This window comes from Caretta caretta, chromosome 4 (assembly GCF_965140235.1).
Source record: "Caretta caretta isolate rCarCar2 chromosome 4, rCarCar1.hap1, whole genome shotgun sequence".
NCBI lineage: Eukaryota > Metazoa > Chordata > Testudines > Cheloniidae > Caretta > Caretta caretta.
The window spans coordinates 26,125,637-26,142,408 of NC_134209.1; the positions used below are offsets into that span (position 1 = coordinate 26,125,637).

A 16,772-nucleotide genomic window follows, 5' to 3' on the forward strand; every position below is an offset into this window, starting at 1 on the left:
ATGAAACAGTTTTTAACTTGTCCTGCTAACTTGTGTAATAACTACAAACTGCCTTGTCTTGACTAGGATTTTACCTTTTCTTAACTGCAATTTTGCTTAGTTTAAGGCCCTTTTACAATGCCAGAATGGTAAAAAGGGGCCTCTGTATAAATGAGAATCAGGCCTGCTGGCTCACACTACAGAAAGCTTAGCATATGCCTAAGTCTTTGCAGGATCAGGGCCATAACTGTCATTTGTGTGTGACTGTGTGGTTTTGTGAAAGCGGTCACCTTAGCACTGAATTCCCTGGATTTCTAATATTTAGGGCTTTGGGGTGAGGGCGGGGGTGTTTACTGTAATGTTCCTCAAAGGTGAGATAAATTCAAAACACTGGTATGTGCCTGCAACCCTAATTTTACCTTAATGAAGTCTTTTTGTGTTTTCTCAGGCGAAGGCATTGAATTACCATGTGCCCTCCATTTCTAAGACAAGTTTAATATTCAGTAACAGAGCAATATCTGTAGTTGGTTATTTGTACAGAACTCTGCACATATGATAAGCACCAAGTATCACGATTACCAGCAACAAAAATACAGTAACTTGGATTATTTTGTTTTAAAAAGGTGGGTCAGATGCAGCCCAGAATTCTAGCAGCCTGGCCTGTGCGGGAGCACACACACACAACAGAAAGCCATTTATTTTAAAGGATTTTGGGAGGAAGTTTAGACTATGTACCTGGTGGACAACAGGGGGGCGGGGGTGGTTAAAGGGTTTTATTGATGCTTTAATTTACTGTCTGGCTGAGTTAATTCAGTGTATGTCATGAACGGTTATCTTAAGATAGTTCGTTGTTAGGAAGCCTCGAGTTTCTTGTTATAGTGGGTTTTATTGTTATTTTAAATAAATAAAACTGGGCATCTCATGTGGATAAGCACCAAGTATTATTATTATCAGCATCAAAAATACAGTACCTTTGATTATTTTATTTGTTTTTTAAAAAGGTGGGACAGATACAGCCCAAAGAGGGGATGGCGCTGGTTAAGGAGGAATTATGGCTAAAGTATCTAGTGGTCTGTGGTACTTATATGGTCTCCACCAATGTAATATCTGAGGACCTCAAATCTTTTCGATGTGTTTACCCTCCAAACCTCTCTGCGAGGTAGGGAAGTGCTATTACCTCTGTTTCACAGATGGAAAACTGAGGCACAACAAATGCAGCTTCCTCAAGGTCACAGAAGAAGTCTGTGACAGATCTGGGACCTGAACCTTGGTCTCTCACATGCCAGGAAAATGCCCTAATCACTATGCCATCTTTTCTCTCCAGCAACTGGGGGAAAGAGCTGGTTCGTAATATACAGCAACATTTAACGGGATGGTGTAATGTAATTAATGCAATTGATGGTGCGCTAGGATGATGTCTTATTGTACAGGTCAACAAACACCTTCATACTGTACCTCTTTTGGAGCTGAAGGTGGTGGTGGAGGATCCTTGATGACCTAAAAACAATACAAAAGACAAGCATGAGTGACAGCAGTCAGAGCCTGCAAGTGACCTTCAAAATCTGATAGAGTATCTTAATTGTTAACCGTTCCGCTACGAATCACCAATGTTTCTTCACAAACTGGCAACTGCTGTTGCAACTCCCTGGACTCCTGATTACCAAACGTGTGTGGAAATTAACACCATCCCTCTAATATTAAATAAAATCAACTTGTTGACAGGCACTCTTTGGGACAAACATGCCTGCCCATTTACTTACTAATTGGATGAGGTTCAGTCATTCTAAGTAAGAGCCAGTGATGAAGTCCTATGTTGTTAATTAGACAGTATCAGCAAAAGGCAGCCCAAAAGCCTACCTCAGGACTTACCTCAGCAAAAGGCAGCCCAAAAGCCTACCTCAGAACTTGCCTAACTATAAACCAGTTTTCTCATGCCATGCATTTGGAGAATTTCTGGCCCAGTGACAAGTGCAAAATGCCTTCTGGAAACTCAAGATCAACTCTAGGCCTTTAAACTATCCACCCAAATTATTTCTGCAGCTTGCACATTTCAAATCTATAATTTGAAAATGGCTTTCCTTCATGGTGTTCAGTGTGGAATGCCTACAGTGTGGTGTTGCTACATTCACAAACATTCTTAAATTGTTATTGGAAAATAATCCCTCTTGTTAAGGAGGTTTGTTTCTAATTTATAGCCATCCACAGGGTTTCTGGGACATAAATATTAACAATTTGTCAACAGAGTGGAAAACAGGAAAGCAAGCACATGCCAGGGGATTTTCCGGTTAGTAATAAAAGCCCTCTATTCGCTCTAATCTTATTTTATCTTAGTCTTAAATTCAATATGCAATATAGCATAAAAAATAAACTTACGCCACTTACACCCCTTCCACTTTCTTTCTGCTCTCTTACACACATGCATCGCATGAACTTCTGTGAGTTTCCTTGCTACTCACCTCAAAATCCCCAACAAGCCATTAAACAGAAAAAACACACCAATGTATTTATTAGATGATAGCAAAAATTAAAGTCAGAAACAGTTTTCTGCAAAACAGAAACAAGCTGGACTTAGCAGGCTACAAGTGGGCTCGCTCTGTGGCCAAGCTAACAGTGAAGGAATACTTTATCTAGACAAATGGTCATGATTTTCTGTGCCTCAGTATTTTTCAGATATGAAAAAAGAAATACTCCACCTATACTAAGACTCATGATTGTTTTGTGCATTGGTACAATACAGATTTGGTTAAAATATATAAAATGATGGCTACATAAAAAGCTGTTAAAATTACATTTGTATTGAAATACTAGTTATGTTATTTTCAGAGATATCATAGAGGGATATCATTTTATCCTTATCCCTGCCATTAATTCCAGTACTTTAATTATCTTCACCAGTGCCTCTGAATATCAAATAAATAAGTGGACTCACGGCATCATATGTAGAAGAATTTTTTTTTAAATCTTGATAAAAGTAACTTGGATGTCACCACTGATATCTCAGATAGTAATGTCACCAAAATAGTTCACTTCCAAATAAATGTGGGCATCGCATATATGAATGAGATTAAAATTGTGACACAGCATGGCCAGAGGGCAGCAGGAAAGTGTTAGAAGGGAGCCTTATTCCCTGCACAGGGAAGAAAGTTTGCTATAGATTAATTAAAGCACCTGAAGCCAGTCACATGATAAAAACCTCCTGTTTCAATCAGACAAGAGGACGAGTTGAAGCAGAGTGGATTGGTGTTGGAGCAGAGAGCAGTTTGGAGGAAAGCAGAGGAGAGTTGGAGAAGTGCTGCGGTGGGCTAAGAAGACCAAGACCCTAGGTAAAGGGATACCTGGTTTGTGCAGGGGGAGGGCAGGAAGCCCCACAAGCTGAAGGGCAGGAGAGGAAAGTGGCCCAGGGGAAGGAACTGCTAGTTCTAGTGGGTTACCGCTATCCCCAGGGCCCCTGGGCTGGGACCCGGAGTAGAGGGTGGGCCCGGGTCCCTCCCTCTCCACTCCCCTCCTCTAGGACACCAGTGGGGCAGTTAATACCTCAGTTCAGGGGCAAGAAACGGTGCCCTGAACACCCCGCAAGAAGAGAAAGCGCGAGACCCATCATAGTAGTGCCGGCAATTTGCCACCAAATGAATATAGTTAGAAGTAAATGCTTGGTATTACCAAATACTTCAGAATTAAAATATTAAACTGGTTTGTTAGTTCTTGGAACCTTCAACAGGTAGGAGAACAAATTAAGGATTTTCAACAGGAGGATGTTTGTTTGGTGCTTGCCAAAGTGGGTCAGAACATGATTTTCCCTCCTCTGCTTTTTAACGTAAGGGTGAATAAATAAGGCTTCCTGCGGTGCATTCCAGCACCGGGTCTCAGAGCGTTTTACAAACCTTGACTAGCTAATCCACGTAACATCTTTGTGAGGTGGATCAGAACCATTCTGCCCACTTTATAGATGGGGAAACGTGAAGCAGAGGGGTTATGGACCAGATTGGCAAAGGCATTTAGGCACGTGGAGATGTGCATAGGCACTGAGAAGCACTGAAGTTTATCCAAAGATCAACACCAAAAAGATTCTCTCAATATTATAAAACTCACATTATCTTGTTTCAACTCCCATCCCATTTTCCTTCCACTTTCTTTATCTATTACCTTAAATTTCTCTATTTCTCTGATGTACATTAAGCTTTTCAGAGCTGAGGCCTTTCTGATATCAGTAAAATGCCAGAAAAAGTTATGGCCCTATATAAATATTTATCAATAATAATTCATAACTCTGTCATTTCTTTCTTACACCCTTGAGACTCTCCTAGGCCAAGACAACTAAGTGTGCCAAAATATGTATTAGTTTTATGATGTGGGCTAATGCTCATTAGGGCCAAATGCCTATTAATTTCAATGGGACCAAGATTTGAACAAAAAAAATCTAATCCAAAACCCATTAAGGGCCTGATCTAAACCCCACTGAAATCAAGGAAAAGACTCATGACAACTTCAATGGGCCTTGTAAGCCTGTGAGTCAGTGGGAGGCTTTCCACTGACCTATTGGACATGGGATCAGGCCCTAAAATGGTGCTGCTAAACTCACTGGAGTTGTAGGATAAACTAGATTTAAAATTAGCTAATGCTTTAATTAGCTGCAGTTACTAGCAGCTTCAGAAGATGAAACTTGTCGGAAAATGTACCCCGCCATTAAGTGACAATGGTGTGAGAAAATAATCTGCTTTGAGTAGCAGATATTTGGCCCTGTTGACAGAAGTGGTATGAAAGTGCTCCCATCCTTATGTTTCGACAGGCCACACACACACACAGAGTCAGTACTGATTCCAGTTTGATTTGTAAAGCAAAGTTCACTGGGAAGCCATTATTAAATGCAGTTTTAAAAAACAGTCAGGGGAATTTAGGCAATTTTTGTAGTCAATTATTCAAATGCAGTATGAGAATTTGCCGACATTAAAAGACATACTATTGCAAGATTGCCTGCATTTTTTTCTTCATTCACATTAGTAAAATGAAGTCCTGACGGTTCTGAAGAACACTTCTCTGTCTTAACCATATGTACAATTTGATTTGTCTCCAATTTTGTTTGGTTTGGTCTGATCAGATCATCAGGGAGGACTGCATCTCATTGACTTCATTCTTTGTAACTAAGTCGAGCCGATTTCTTTAATAATAATAAAAAAAAGAAAAATAGCTGCTTCAGGCAACCGTCCTTTTGATCCACTCATTAGCACTTTTCAAATGTTCCAGTGATGTGGGCATTAGGAAATGTCAGCACGAGAGCATGAAGCCAGTTTGATACAATCATCTGTTCTGATATTCAAGGAAGAGTGAAAGAACTGTCAACAGTGAACTCCCTTTTAAAAAAAAAAAAGCAGCCAAAAAATCCCCTGGTACTGTACATAGGCTTCAGATCAACTAACATTTTGAGAACGGACTCCTGCCAATGATTAAGCAGAATACCTAAGTCATCTAAAATGTTGGACACCAATTGTCTGCAGATAATGGAAGGCAGGAACTTCTGCAGTTCTCATTTGTTTTTGTTCGAAGTCTGTACCAACTTTATCCCTTTTTGTTTTGATTCTGGCGATACAACAGTTTTCAGGCTTGGGAGCCCTGCTGCTCTCTTGCTTGCTGTTCTCTGTCCCATGAAACTAAATACTTCCATCAGCAAGACAACCAGGTCTGTGATTTTATCCGCCCTTTCTCCAAAGTTCTTGAAGGAGTGATCAATAGTCAAGGACATTTACATCGAAGGCAGTAAGTAGTAGGCCACAAACTGGGATAATGAATTATGTTAATATACTGGATGTGGAATAGAAGGAAGAAATAAGAGCATATTATCATAATCTAAGGATTTGCAATGTTGTTGTAGCTGCATTGGTACCAGGATATTAAAGATACAAGATGCGTGAGGTAGCATCTTTAATTGGACCAACTTCTGTTGGCGAGAGAGACAAACTTTCATGCTTACACAGAGCTCTTCTTCAGGTCTTGAAAATATATTCAGAATGTCACAATTAAATAAAAGGGGCATCAGATTGTTTAGTATAACTACTTGACACATATTTCAAAGACCATTCAAGAGTAAGTGTCCCACTAACACCTCTCTAGTCGTGGCGGGGAAAGGAGAAGAAAAAGGGAGGGAAAGCTGTGCGGGGGGTCAAGTAGGTTATACGTTGTTATAATAAACTATATATCCAGTAAAAAGAACAGGAGTACTTGTGGCACCATAAATTTGTTAGTCTCTAAGGTGCCACAAGTACTCCTGTTCTTTTTGCGGATACAGACTAACATGGCTGCTACTCTGAAATATATATCCAGTGTCTCTATTCAGTCCATGATTTTTAGTATCTAGCAAAGTTCAGAATTTAAGCTCCCAGGCTCATCTTTTGAAAGAATTGTGCAGGTCTTTGAGGATGAGGACTGAGAGGTCAGATACAGAGTGATCGCTTTATGAAAAGTGTTCACACAGAGTTGATATGGTATTTTTGTCTTATTTTTCTGTGACAGTTCAAGGGAGCACAATCGTAGTCCTCAACCATGACGACTACGTTCACAAGGCCAATAGACAAGTGTTTCATGCCACCCATTATAAAGAACTCAAAAAACACCCCACACCACAATTTACCGAGGAATTTAAGGATATCATCAAATTCTTTCCCAAACAAATCCAAAGAGAAACTCTACAACTTCATCCCCCATGAACCCAGAGACGTTCTACGTGCTTCCCAAGGTATACAAACAAGGGAACCCAGGCAGACCCAACATAGCTGCCCATGGCACTCTTACTGAAGGAATATTGGGTCTCATAGAAAGCATCCTCAAACCACTCATACAAAGGACCAGCTTCCTCCAAGACAATCAACTTCCTCCAGAATCTCCACAAAATTAACAACCTCCCTCAGAACATCATCTTTGCCACATGGATGTCACTTCACTAAACAACAACATCCTTCACAATGACAGCATCGCTGTCTACCTCAAATATTTACAAGACAATGGACAATCCACAGATATCCACCCAAAACACATCGTCAAACTCATCCTCACTCATAACAATTTTACATTCAATAACAAACACTTAGTCCAAACCATGGGAACAGCCACGGGTAATAGGATGGCTACCCAATATGCCAGCCTCTTTATGGGCCACCTTGAAAAGGAATCTCTGGACAAATACACCACAAAACCAATGAGATATCTGAGCTATACCAATGATATTTTCATCCTCTGAACAGGAATATTCCAGACATGCTCCAAACTCCATCAAAGATTTCCATCACAACTTCAATTTAGAATACCGAAATAAAACTCCCTCCACCTGCACACCCCTAGTCATCCCCTACCATCCCACACTGGAATCCATGTGAGGTAGCAAACTAAAACCCATACCAGATGGGGACTACATCCTGAAAGAAATCTTCCCTGAACCCGCTCTTCTGAACTTCAAACAGTCCCCTCCCCCTGAACCTCTCCAAGATCTTATCAGAAGCAAGCTCCCCACAGACAGGACACACCAACTCAGAGCTGCACCACACCATGCCAGAACAACAGATGCAAAACCTGGACACACATCTCCACTGCTATGATGATCAACACCCCTCACAGCACCCCTTTCAAGATACATGGGTACTACACATGCCTATTATGTGGCGTACCTCATCCAGTGCACTAAATGCCTCAATGACCACTTGTCATAAAAATAAAGGGAAGGGTAACCACCTTTCTGTATACAGTGCTATAAAATCCCTCCTGGCCAGAGGCAAAACCCTTTCACCTGTAAAGGGTTAAGAAACTAAGATAACCTCCCTTGCAGCTGACCAAAATGACCAATGAGGGGACAAGATTCTTTCAAAGCTGGAGAGGGGGGAAACAAAGGGTCTGTCTGTCTGTGTGATGCTTTTGCCAGGAACAGATCAGGAATGCAGTCTCAGAACTTCTGTTAGCTAAATTACTTACTAACTAGAAATGCGTTAGATTTCCTTTTGTTTCATGGCTGGTAAATAAGCTGTGCTGGAGGGAATGTATATTCCTGTTTTTGTGTCTTTTTGTAACTTAAGGTTTTGCCTAGAGGGATTCTCTATGTTTTGAATCAGATTACCCTGTAAGGTATCTACCATCCTGATTTTACAGAGGTGATTCTTTTACCTTTTCTTTAATTAAAGTTCTTCTTTTAAGAACCTGATTGATTTTTCATTGTTCTTAAGATCCAAGGGTTTGGGTCTGTGTTCACCTGTACAAATTGGTGAGGATTTTTATCAAGCCTTCCCCAGGAAAGGGGGTGTAGGGGTTGGGGGGATATTTTGGGGGAAGACGTCTCCAAGTGGGCTCTTTCCCTGTTCAATGTTTAACACGCTTGGTGGTGGCAGCATAGGGTTCAAGGACAAGGCAAAGTTTGTACCTTGGGGAAGTTTTTAACCTAAGCTGGTAAGAATAAGCTTAGCGGGTCTTTCATGCAGGTCCCCACATCTATACTCTATAGTTCAGAGTGGGGAAGGAACCTTGACACTACTATATAGGTGAAAATGACACTCACACAGAAAAATGATACAAGACGAAAACACCATATCCCCTGTGGGTGAACACTTTTCATAAAGAGATCACTCTGTATCTGACCTCTCTTTTCTCATTCTCAAAGGAAACCTGTACAACATCTTCAAAAGATGAGCTTTGGAGCTCAATAGGACTGAATAGTAACACTGGATTTATGGCTTATTACAACAATCTATAAGCCACTTAACCACCCCCCAAACACACACAGCTCTCCCCCCCAAACCCCAAGGAATGAAGAGGTATTAATGGGACACCTCACCTTGACCAGCCCCTCAAAATATGCATTAACTACCTATGCTAAACTATCCACCTTGTGTTTAGCTGTGACACTTTGAGTACATTTCCCATACCTGAAGAAGAGCTCTGTGTAAGCTTGAATGCTTGTCTTTCAGAACAGAAGTTGGGCCAATAAAAGATATTACCTCACCCGCCTTGACTCTCTAATGTAAGGATATGGCTATCAAACCAAAAACTATTGAAGTGTCAGTATTTGGTAAGAAGTTCACTGAGTATTCAGAACTCAGCACTACTGTAGCACTAGACCCTAAAACCACACCCTGGTCGGACTGGCAGAGACCCTGAGGGTATTTCACCTTCCTCTGCAGCATGGGTCACTTGCAGCTTTAAACCAGTGTAAATGGTGAATTCTCTGTAACTTGAAGTCTTTAAACCATGATTTGAGGTTTTCAGTAACTCAGCCAGAGGCTATGGTTCTATTACAGAAGTGGGTAGCTGAGGTTCTGTGGCCCGCAATGTGTAGGAGGTCAGACTAGATGATCACACTGGTCCCTTCTGACCTTAACATCTATGAGTCTAAAGAACATGACCCAAAGATATCCTCCTGGAGATGTCTTGGGACAATCCTGTGAAGAGTGGGACAGAGGAGGGATTTTTCCCATTAGAGAAGGGCCATTGGCTCTGCTCTTGGAAACCACAGAACATGGGGGATCCGCGGAAGGCTGAGGCCCCGTACCTCCATGCCAGTTTTGAGGCCCTCTCGTCCTCACAACCTGCTTCCGGTTAGCCATGGGAATTACTGCATCCTCAGTGCTCCAGTAACAGCCTTGGAACATTTAAGAAGAGGGAAGATATTTCACTGCCCCAACTCCCAGGAGACCGCCCCTGTGACAAATCTGGGTAGACGGAATACAGTGCCAGGTTGGAAGAAATTGCCATCTCATCAAACTCCACCAATCTCAAACTCCTGCCAATAATGGAGGGGGTAGGGGGAGGAGGGGAATTGAAGCACCATTGTTGACTGCTGCTAGAAGGATAAAGAACGTTCATTATTCAGATGAAAGTTGATGTAATATAGACAGGATGGCAATTTCATTTTTTGCAAGGGATTAATAAGAGAATAAAGGATTTGCAACTTGAGAGTCCATAATGGACTACAAATATCAATTTTAGTGCTAGTGCTTTTAAAATAGTCCTTGATTTCAGAAGAAACATCTGCACACCATTATAGCCTGCAACTTTAAAATAATAGAGGAACAGCTTTTATCAAAGATTTTACAGGAATATGGCACTTGGGTAAAAGCCAAATTGAGAGACCCGAATCTTCCTATCCTGGTTCATCTGTGCTTACGTTTCTGTCAAAGCAGCAAATGCTTTAAAGAAAACAAAAAGAAAAGGAGGACTTGTGGCACCTTAGAGACTAACCAATTTACAATAAAATTTATAATAAATTGGTTAGTCTCTAAGGTGCCACAAGTCCTCCTTTTCTTTTTACAGACTAACACGGCTGCTACTCTGAAACCAGTCATTAAGGAAAACAGTTACTTCACTGTTATTAGACTGACCTCTTCTGTGGCTTACAATAGACCACTGATAAAGATACCCCAAACCTATGTCTGATATATTATATACACTCTTGTACTTTATCCATTCTCTACAGCTACTGTGCTGCTCTACCACTTGCTTTCCAGAAACATCTATGAAAAAGAATCTATATTTCCCAACAAGAGTTTGGTGACCGTTATAGGTCATATGTCCGAATGAGCCATTTACATTTTTTTACTTACCACTTTGCAACAAAGAGGCCAGAACCACCATAAAAGACCAATAGCCACCAAAAGTAACAGCACAAGAATGGCAATAAGGGCAGCTATGCCATTCGACTATGGAGAAACAAGAAGGGAAAAGACAGTCACTGGATGATGTTAACAATTTCTATCTCATTAATAAATGTTTTTATCTCTTCCTTCCCCGCCCCCGACCCAACACAGTTACATATTGATTCACATACAGAGGATTCCTACTTGCTGGATCCTCCTTCTACAGATCTTACTCAGACAAAACTCTTTATGAAGCCTATAGTATCAGGCCCACTCTGGGCCAAATTCACCCCTAGTTAGCTCCTCTGACCCCTTGTATGTTTAGTTCCCTCCTCTTCTGTGAGCCGAGGAATGTACCTGGTAAACCAGGATGCTTTTAAAAAGCTGTGTGATAAAATGAATGATGTGTGTCGACTACAAAACAGGGCAGAAGGGAGATTAAAAGCGAATGTATATGTTCCCCAGTTCCTTACATATTCTTTGTTTTGGAGAAACTCAGGTGCGTAAGCTATTTTAAAGGACTGGACAGAGCATCAATACAGAATATGATGGGCCACAAAACTTTGAACTGTAAAACAAAGAACACTGAAACAGCACGTACCTGTGCCATTTTATGGACCTGTGTTCCAGACTACACAAATCATGCTTGGAAGATAATGGGCCTGATTCTCCTCTCACTTACTCCAGTGTAAGTCAGGAGTAACTCCACAAAGTCAATGGAGTTATACTGATGTGAAACTGGCATAAGTGAGAGGAGAATCAGGCCTAATATGGAAGGGGAAAAAAAGTCACTGGTACAGGTACACCAAGCATCCAGTGACTAATGACTTTAAAGGATTACATTAAGAGCTGCCTAAGGAAAGCTGTTTGCCTGATCATCAATGCAGTCTGCAACCATTGATAGGAAAGAGAAGAAGAAAGTAGAATCCCAGAAGGGGTGTATAGGTAGGGCCCTACCAAATTCACGGTCCATTTTGGTCAATTTCATGGTCATAGGATCTTAAAAATCATAAATTTAATAATTTTTGCTAGTTAAAACTGAAATTTCACAATGTTGTAATCGTAGGGGTCCTGACCCAAACAGGAGTTGTGGGGGGGATGCGGTACTGCTACCCTTACTTCTGTGCTGGGGGAAGCGCTGCCTTCCGAGCTGGGCAGATGGAGAGCTGTGGCTGCTGGACGGGAGCCCAGCTCGGAAGGCAGAGTCGCCACCACCAGCAGTGAGGGTGGCATGCTATGGCCACCCTTACTTCTGCCCTGCTGCTACTGGAGGGGCGCTGCCTTCACAGCCGGGCGCCCGGCCAACAGCTGCTGCTCTCCAGGCAGCGCAGAAGCAAGGGTGGCAACACTACAAACCCTCTAAAATAACCTCGCGACCCCCTTACAACTCCCTTTCGGGTCAGGATCCCCGATGTGAGAAACGCTGGTCTCCCCCACGAAATCTGTGTAGTATCGGGTAAAAGCACAGAAAAGACCAGATTTCACAGGGGGGGAGACCAGATTTCATGGTCCGTGACATGTTTTTCATGGCTGTGAATTTGGTAGGGCCCTATATATAGGGCTCCTATACCATGGTGTTTGGTATTCCAAAAATAAAGATTTAATTCTAGTCCTGAAGTCTGAATGCTCATCTTGCCCTGCAGGGGACAAAACATAAGAACTGCCGGCCTGGATGTGACTGGTGGTCTATCAGGTTCAGTGTCATGTCTCTGACCGTGGCAAATACCAGCTGCTGCAGAGGAAGATGCAAAGAAGCCTAGAGTAGACAGTTATGGGATAACTAGAAGTTTCCTCCTAACCCAAAGGGACAGGTGGAATTTTAAAGAGCCATAACTGTTGGTCCAATAAAAGGTATTACCTCACCCATCTTGTCTCTCTCAATAGACAGATACTCCACTGAGACTTGTAAACTTAGATTGTCTCACAAGGTCCTACAAGTCACACAAAGTCACTGCTTTGGCTCATGCATGCTAGCAAAGATGGCCGAAGGCTAACTGGTGCCACTTGGGCATAGGCTAATTGTGCCATGAGGCTCTTAACGAGCCACACTCTCAGAGGCACACAGAGAGGGATTATGCTTAGCCTCCTATCAAGTTAACAGTCAGCCCTTTTGTCACTATGTTTTTTACGATGAGCGTGAATGGTGACTCTCACAAAGGCTTAGACTGCACCTCTAAGCTTATTTTTAAGGAAGAATGTGGTTTAATGAGAACAGAAGTGGCCCAGAGGCTAAAAGCCTCAAACCCACATCCTCTGCACACCTTTTCTAAACCCTGGTATAGCGTGCTCCACAGCATGCTGATCTGGAACAACATTAAGGGGAAATCAGGGATGTGTTTTGTGTGAATGAGACCTGTTCACATTTCATATGGGGACCAAAAAAAAACAAAAGGGCAAAGGACACAGCATGATTCTCCTCTCAAGCCTGAGTAAAGTAGGAGTTATTGTACTGCAGTCAGTGAAGTTATACCGGTGTCAATGACAGGAGAATCAAGCCCTACTCAAATGATGACTAATAATGTGTAAATGTTCAGTGATCATTTAAGATGGTATCACACGTAAATAATGCCCATGCCTCGCTGCAACACCTCTTGTTTGTTTTTCTCTACAGCAACTTCAGTTTGCTGTGGAAGGCTGCAACTTAGCCATCAGCTGCCCTGCCATTAGAATTAGCTCAGTGTTCTAGCTGTGACCCATTTCTATGCAGTTGCCCATCTGCTACTACGGAAACAACAGTTCTCCTTGTGCGGCCCTTCCTTCTCTGCACAACACATGACATGAGGGTTTACAAAGAAAAAAAAAAAGAAGAAGAAAGGATGAGCAGAAGCAGTGCTGGATTTCCTGTCAGTTCACTTCCGTAGTTATTCTGCTTCCTGCTACTTGAAACTTTTAACCACAGAGAAACAAAATGGGTTAAGGTTTTGCCATGAACAGAGCAGAGGAATAACATGATTGAGTATGATTTGTTTTGCACTGACGCTGTATTTTTTTAAGTTTGTTTGCACTGTCAGCATGCAGATTTATATGTGGTCATGGTAAATTCATAGTTTCAGCATGTTGTGGCCCACTCACCCTTCTGAAAGGATGAAGAAAAAGGGAAGAGTAGTATATCAGGTGTCATGACAGAGCATCCTCCTGTATCCTTATGTCATTAATTCAAGATGTTGCATCATCATCATCCATTGATACAACATCATGACATCAGGTGGAAATAGGCTACAAATGGATTCATCTAAGTGTCTTAGGTTTGGTGAGCTGCCTCAATTCTAGTGTCATTCAGACTCCCCACCCCAAATCATAAAACCTGAGTTGGTGTTGACATCAACCCCCCAAAATTATCCATATTTGCAATTTTAAAAGGGTTGGGGAAAAATAAGCTTGGCTTCTCCAGGTTAATTCCCTGTGAACAACAATCTGTTGTTGGAAAACCACACAAAACGATAGGTTAAAAAGTGGGGTCATTGGAAGTACAGAGTGACCAGGTTCCTGGGGAACTCGTCTATATTTTGCACGTCATGAATATTATTTATATTCCTTTTCTCTCCCTTTAACAAACACAAATGGCCAATTCTGCCCTTTGTGTGTTCACAACTCCTACCGATTTCAGTCGGAACCGGGCATGCCCGCACACAACGAATAGCAGAACACACAGTCTCATTTTTTTACCGACCTGAAAGTAAAGCCACAGTACGGGCATGCTTTAGGGTTAGGGTTTTCCGTAACTGGGCTAAAGTCTTGAGGTTCCATCTATACAACTTCTAGCTTTATATCACCACTATGGACCCATCTACACTATAAACTGGAACCAAGTTGTAACTGAGTCAGTGGACAATTGTATCCTAACTAGATCCTCTGATACAACTATACTTGTAGTGAAGGCAGGTCCCTAAAGGGTGGGGGAAGTCATCCAAAGGCCTCAGAGCTGCAGCAGCAGACTGTAGTAAATAATATGTTGTAATACATTTCGCATATAATAATGTATAGCTATAGGAAAACCATATGCACTGTACATATTGAAAACATACATTCCTTAACTGGCAAGTTAGGGAATGCTGAGAGGCAGCAAAGACACTGTCCAGAGGGGAAGGGAGGTTTCCTTGGCTTTCCCCTCTACAAATAGCTCTCTGCCTGGGTCTGTCTTCAGCAGTTTCTGAAGTAGTTAGCAATACAGAAGCAATGGTGATGGAAAAGGAGGGAAGCTCTTTATAGACAGTCTATGTCGGGGTTGAGGAGAACCAGTTAATCATGCATTAGTGAAAAAGATGTTTTGTATGTTATCTGGAAATTTAGCATAACATTATGGTATGGTAACATATGGTAACATTCCTTTTGCACAGAATCATGCAAAGACTTAATGTTGGCAGGTGTCCAGTTTTCAACCGGAAAATCCAGTCGAAAAGGAGTCCTGGCAATATCCGGTCAGCACAGCTGACCGGACACTAAAAGTCCAGTTACCAGAGTAACCGCGATCAGCCTCCCGGCTGAGAGGGCAGGAAGAGCAGCAGCTACTCAGCTGCCGCTGCTGATAGGGAAAACTGGCTGGCTCCCAGACCCGGCTCCAGCCTCTCCAGTGGAAAGGTAGGTACCAGGTACTGCCACTGCTGGGCGGGGAGAAGGGGGTGGATCCTGTCTCCCCCCCCCACACACACCCCCCACTGTGCCCCAATTTTCCCGCTCTGGAGACTGACCCCCACCCTGCACACAGTGCTTCCCCCCCACCCATTATTGCCTCTTCCCGCACACACAGCACGCCCCCCCCCCCGATGCCTCTTACCGCCTCTCCCCATCACACAGACATACCAACACCCCCCTGCTGCCAGTTGGTGGTGCCCCAACTCCAGCAACCCCTCTCTGCCACTTAGGATGTCCCATCAGTTCCAGTTAGTCCTCCCCCCCACACCCTATCAATGCCAGTTACTGCTCCCTCCATACCCCTGACACCTCCTGAATGACACTTACTGCTCTCCCAAAATCCTAGTGCCCCCCCACATCATTCCCCCTCAATCTGAGTTAGTGCCTCTACAATCCCAGAACCCCTCAATGCCAGTTACTGCCCCCTCACACCTTTGGGCAAGACTACTTTTTTGTGAGTTATCAAGGGTGTGTATTAGTACATTTCTATTCAAACAATATTCTCAGATGCTTATTTTAGTGACAATTTTAAAAATAAGTCTGATTTTAAAATAAAATACTTTCTTAACCAGCCAAAAGTCACTTGCCAGCTTTCCAAAGAACTATTTAGACACCTAAAAAGACTTAATTTCTACAAAACAAATCTTACTGTGTATAATATGCCAAAAGCCCCCTCCCCCCAAAAAAGGACCAAATTTAGAGATTCTAAAACAGAAACAAGATGATTAGGACTATGGAAAAAGGGACAGCTAGCTAGCAGCAGCCTGGCAAATGGCTTGCTGCATTTTATAGCAGAATTACAAATGCTGCCAGGTTTGTTTGGCATTATCTTGGGATACGTTTTAGCAAGGCATTCTTGTTTATACAGCTGAAACTTTCCTTTTCTAAGTTTGTGGAACGTCTCATTCGCCCTCGCCGCAAGAAAAAACTCACATTTCTGTACCATTTGGTATCTAATAATTCAAACAAAGGAGGCAGGATGGATTTTTAACCAAGTTATAGGAAGATTTTTAAACTTTGTTTTTGGATATTAGTGATGGTGGTACTTCTCCCTTAATGTAGATGCACTTAAACCTGTTTAACTTTCACTTAAATTAGCTTATTTTAATTTAGTAATTTACTAGTACATGCTAAACAAGGATTAAATGGGTTTAAGTGCATCTACATTAGGGAGTATCACCTATTTAACTGTACAGACTTCCAATTAATTTAGTTAAGACTGTACAACTTTTCTAATATAGACAAGCCCTACGTACTAGGACACAATTGTAAACAGATACCACACTGAATCTGTTCATTAGGTTTGCTTCATTTGAGCATGCAATCAGTTTTCTCTTTTAAAAATAAAGAAGTCCCTGAGAAGGTGCGTGTGGAAAGCCTACCTACAGAACAGGTGAGACATTTAATGAACGCTTCTAAGGCTAGAGGGTTTCTCTACATGATTTTTCTGTGGAGTTTTGTTGTAGAAAGGAATCAAGTATAAGAAAAAAGGTTTTCCAAAAGACAAAGAACACACACTTCTTTTAAACTTCTCATGCTGATCTAAGTCTCATGAAT

General features: G+C 42.0%; 1 protein-coding gene across 3 annotated transcripts in view; it reads right to left on the reverse strand.

Moving 5' to 3' along the window:
• The window catches only part of ANTXR2 (ANTXR cell adhesion molecule 2), a 174,804-nt gene that overhangs the window by 84,585 nt on the left and 73,447 nt on the right, over positions 1-16,772 (reverse strand). For 2 of the 3 annotated variants that reach the window (XM_048847486.2, XM_048847488.2), the window contains exons 13-14: positions 10,551-10,646; positions 1,435-1,476 (exon numbers count right to left, since the gene is read on the reverse strand). In XM_048847486.2, coding sequence (XP_048703443.2) covers positions 1,435-1,476; positions 10,551-10,646 — 138 coding nt within the window. The remainder of the gene's footprint in view (positions 1-1,434; positions 1,477-10,550; positions 10,647-16,772) is intronic. The other variant, XM_048847489.2, reaches the window with a different exon arrangement.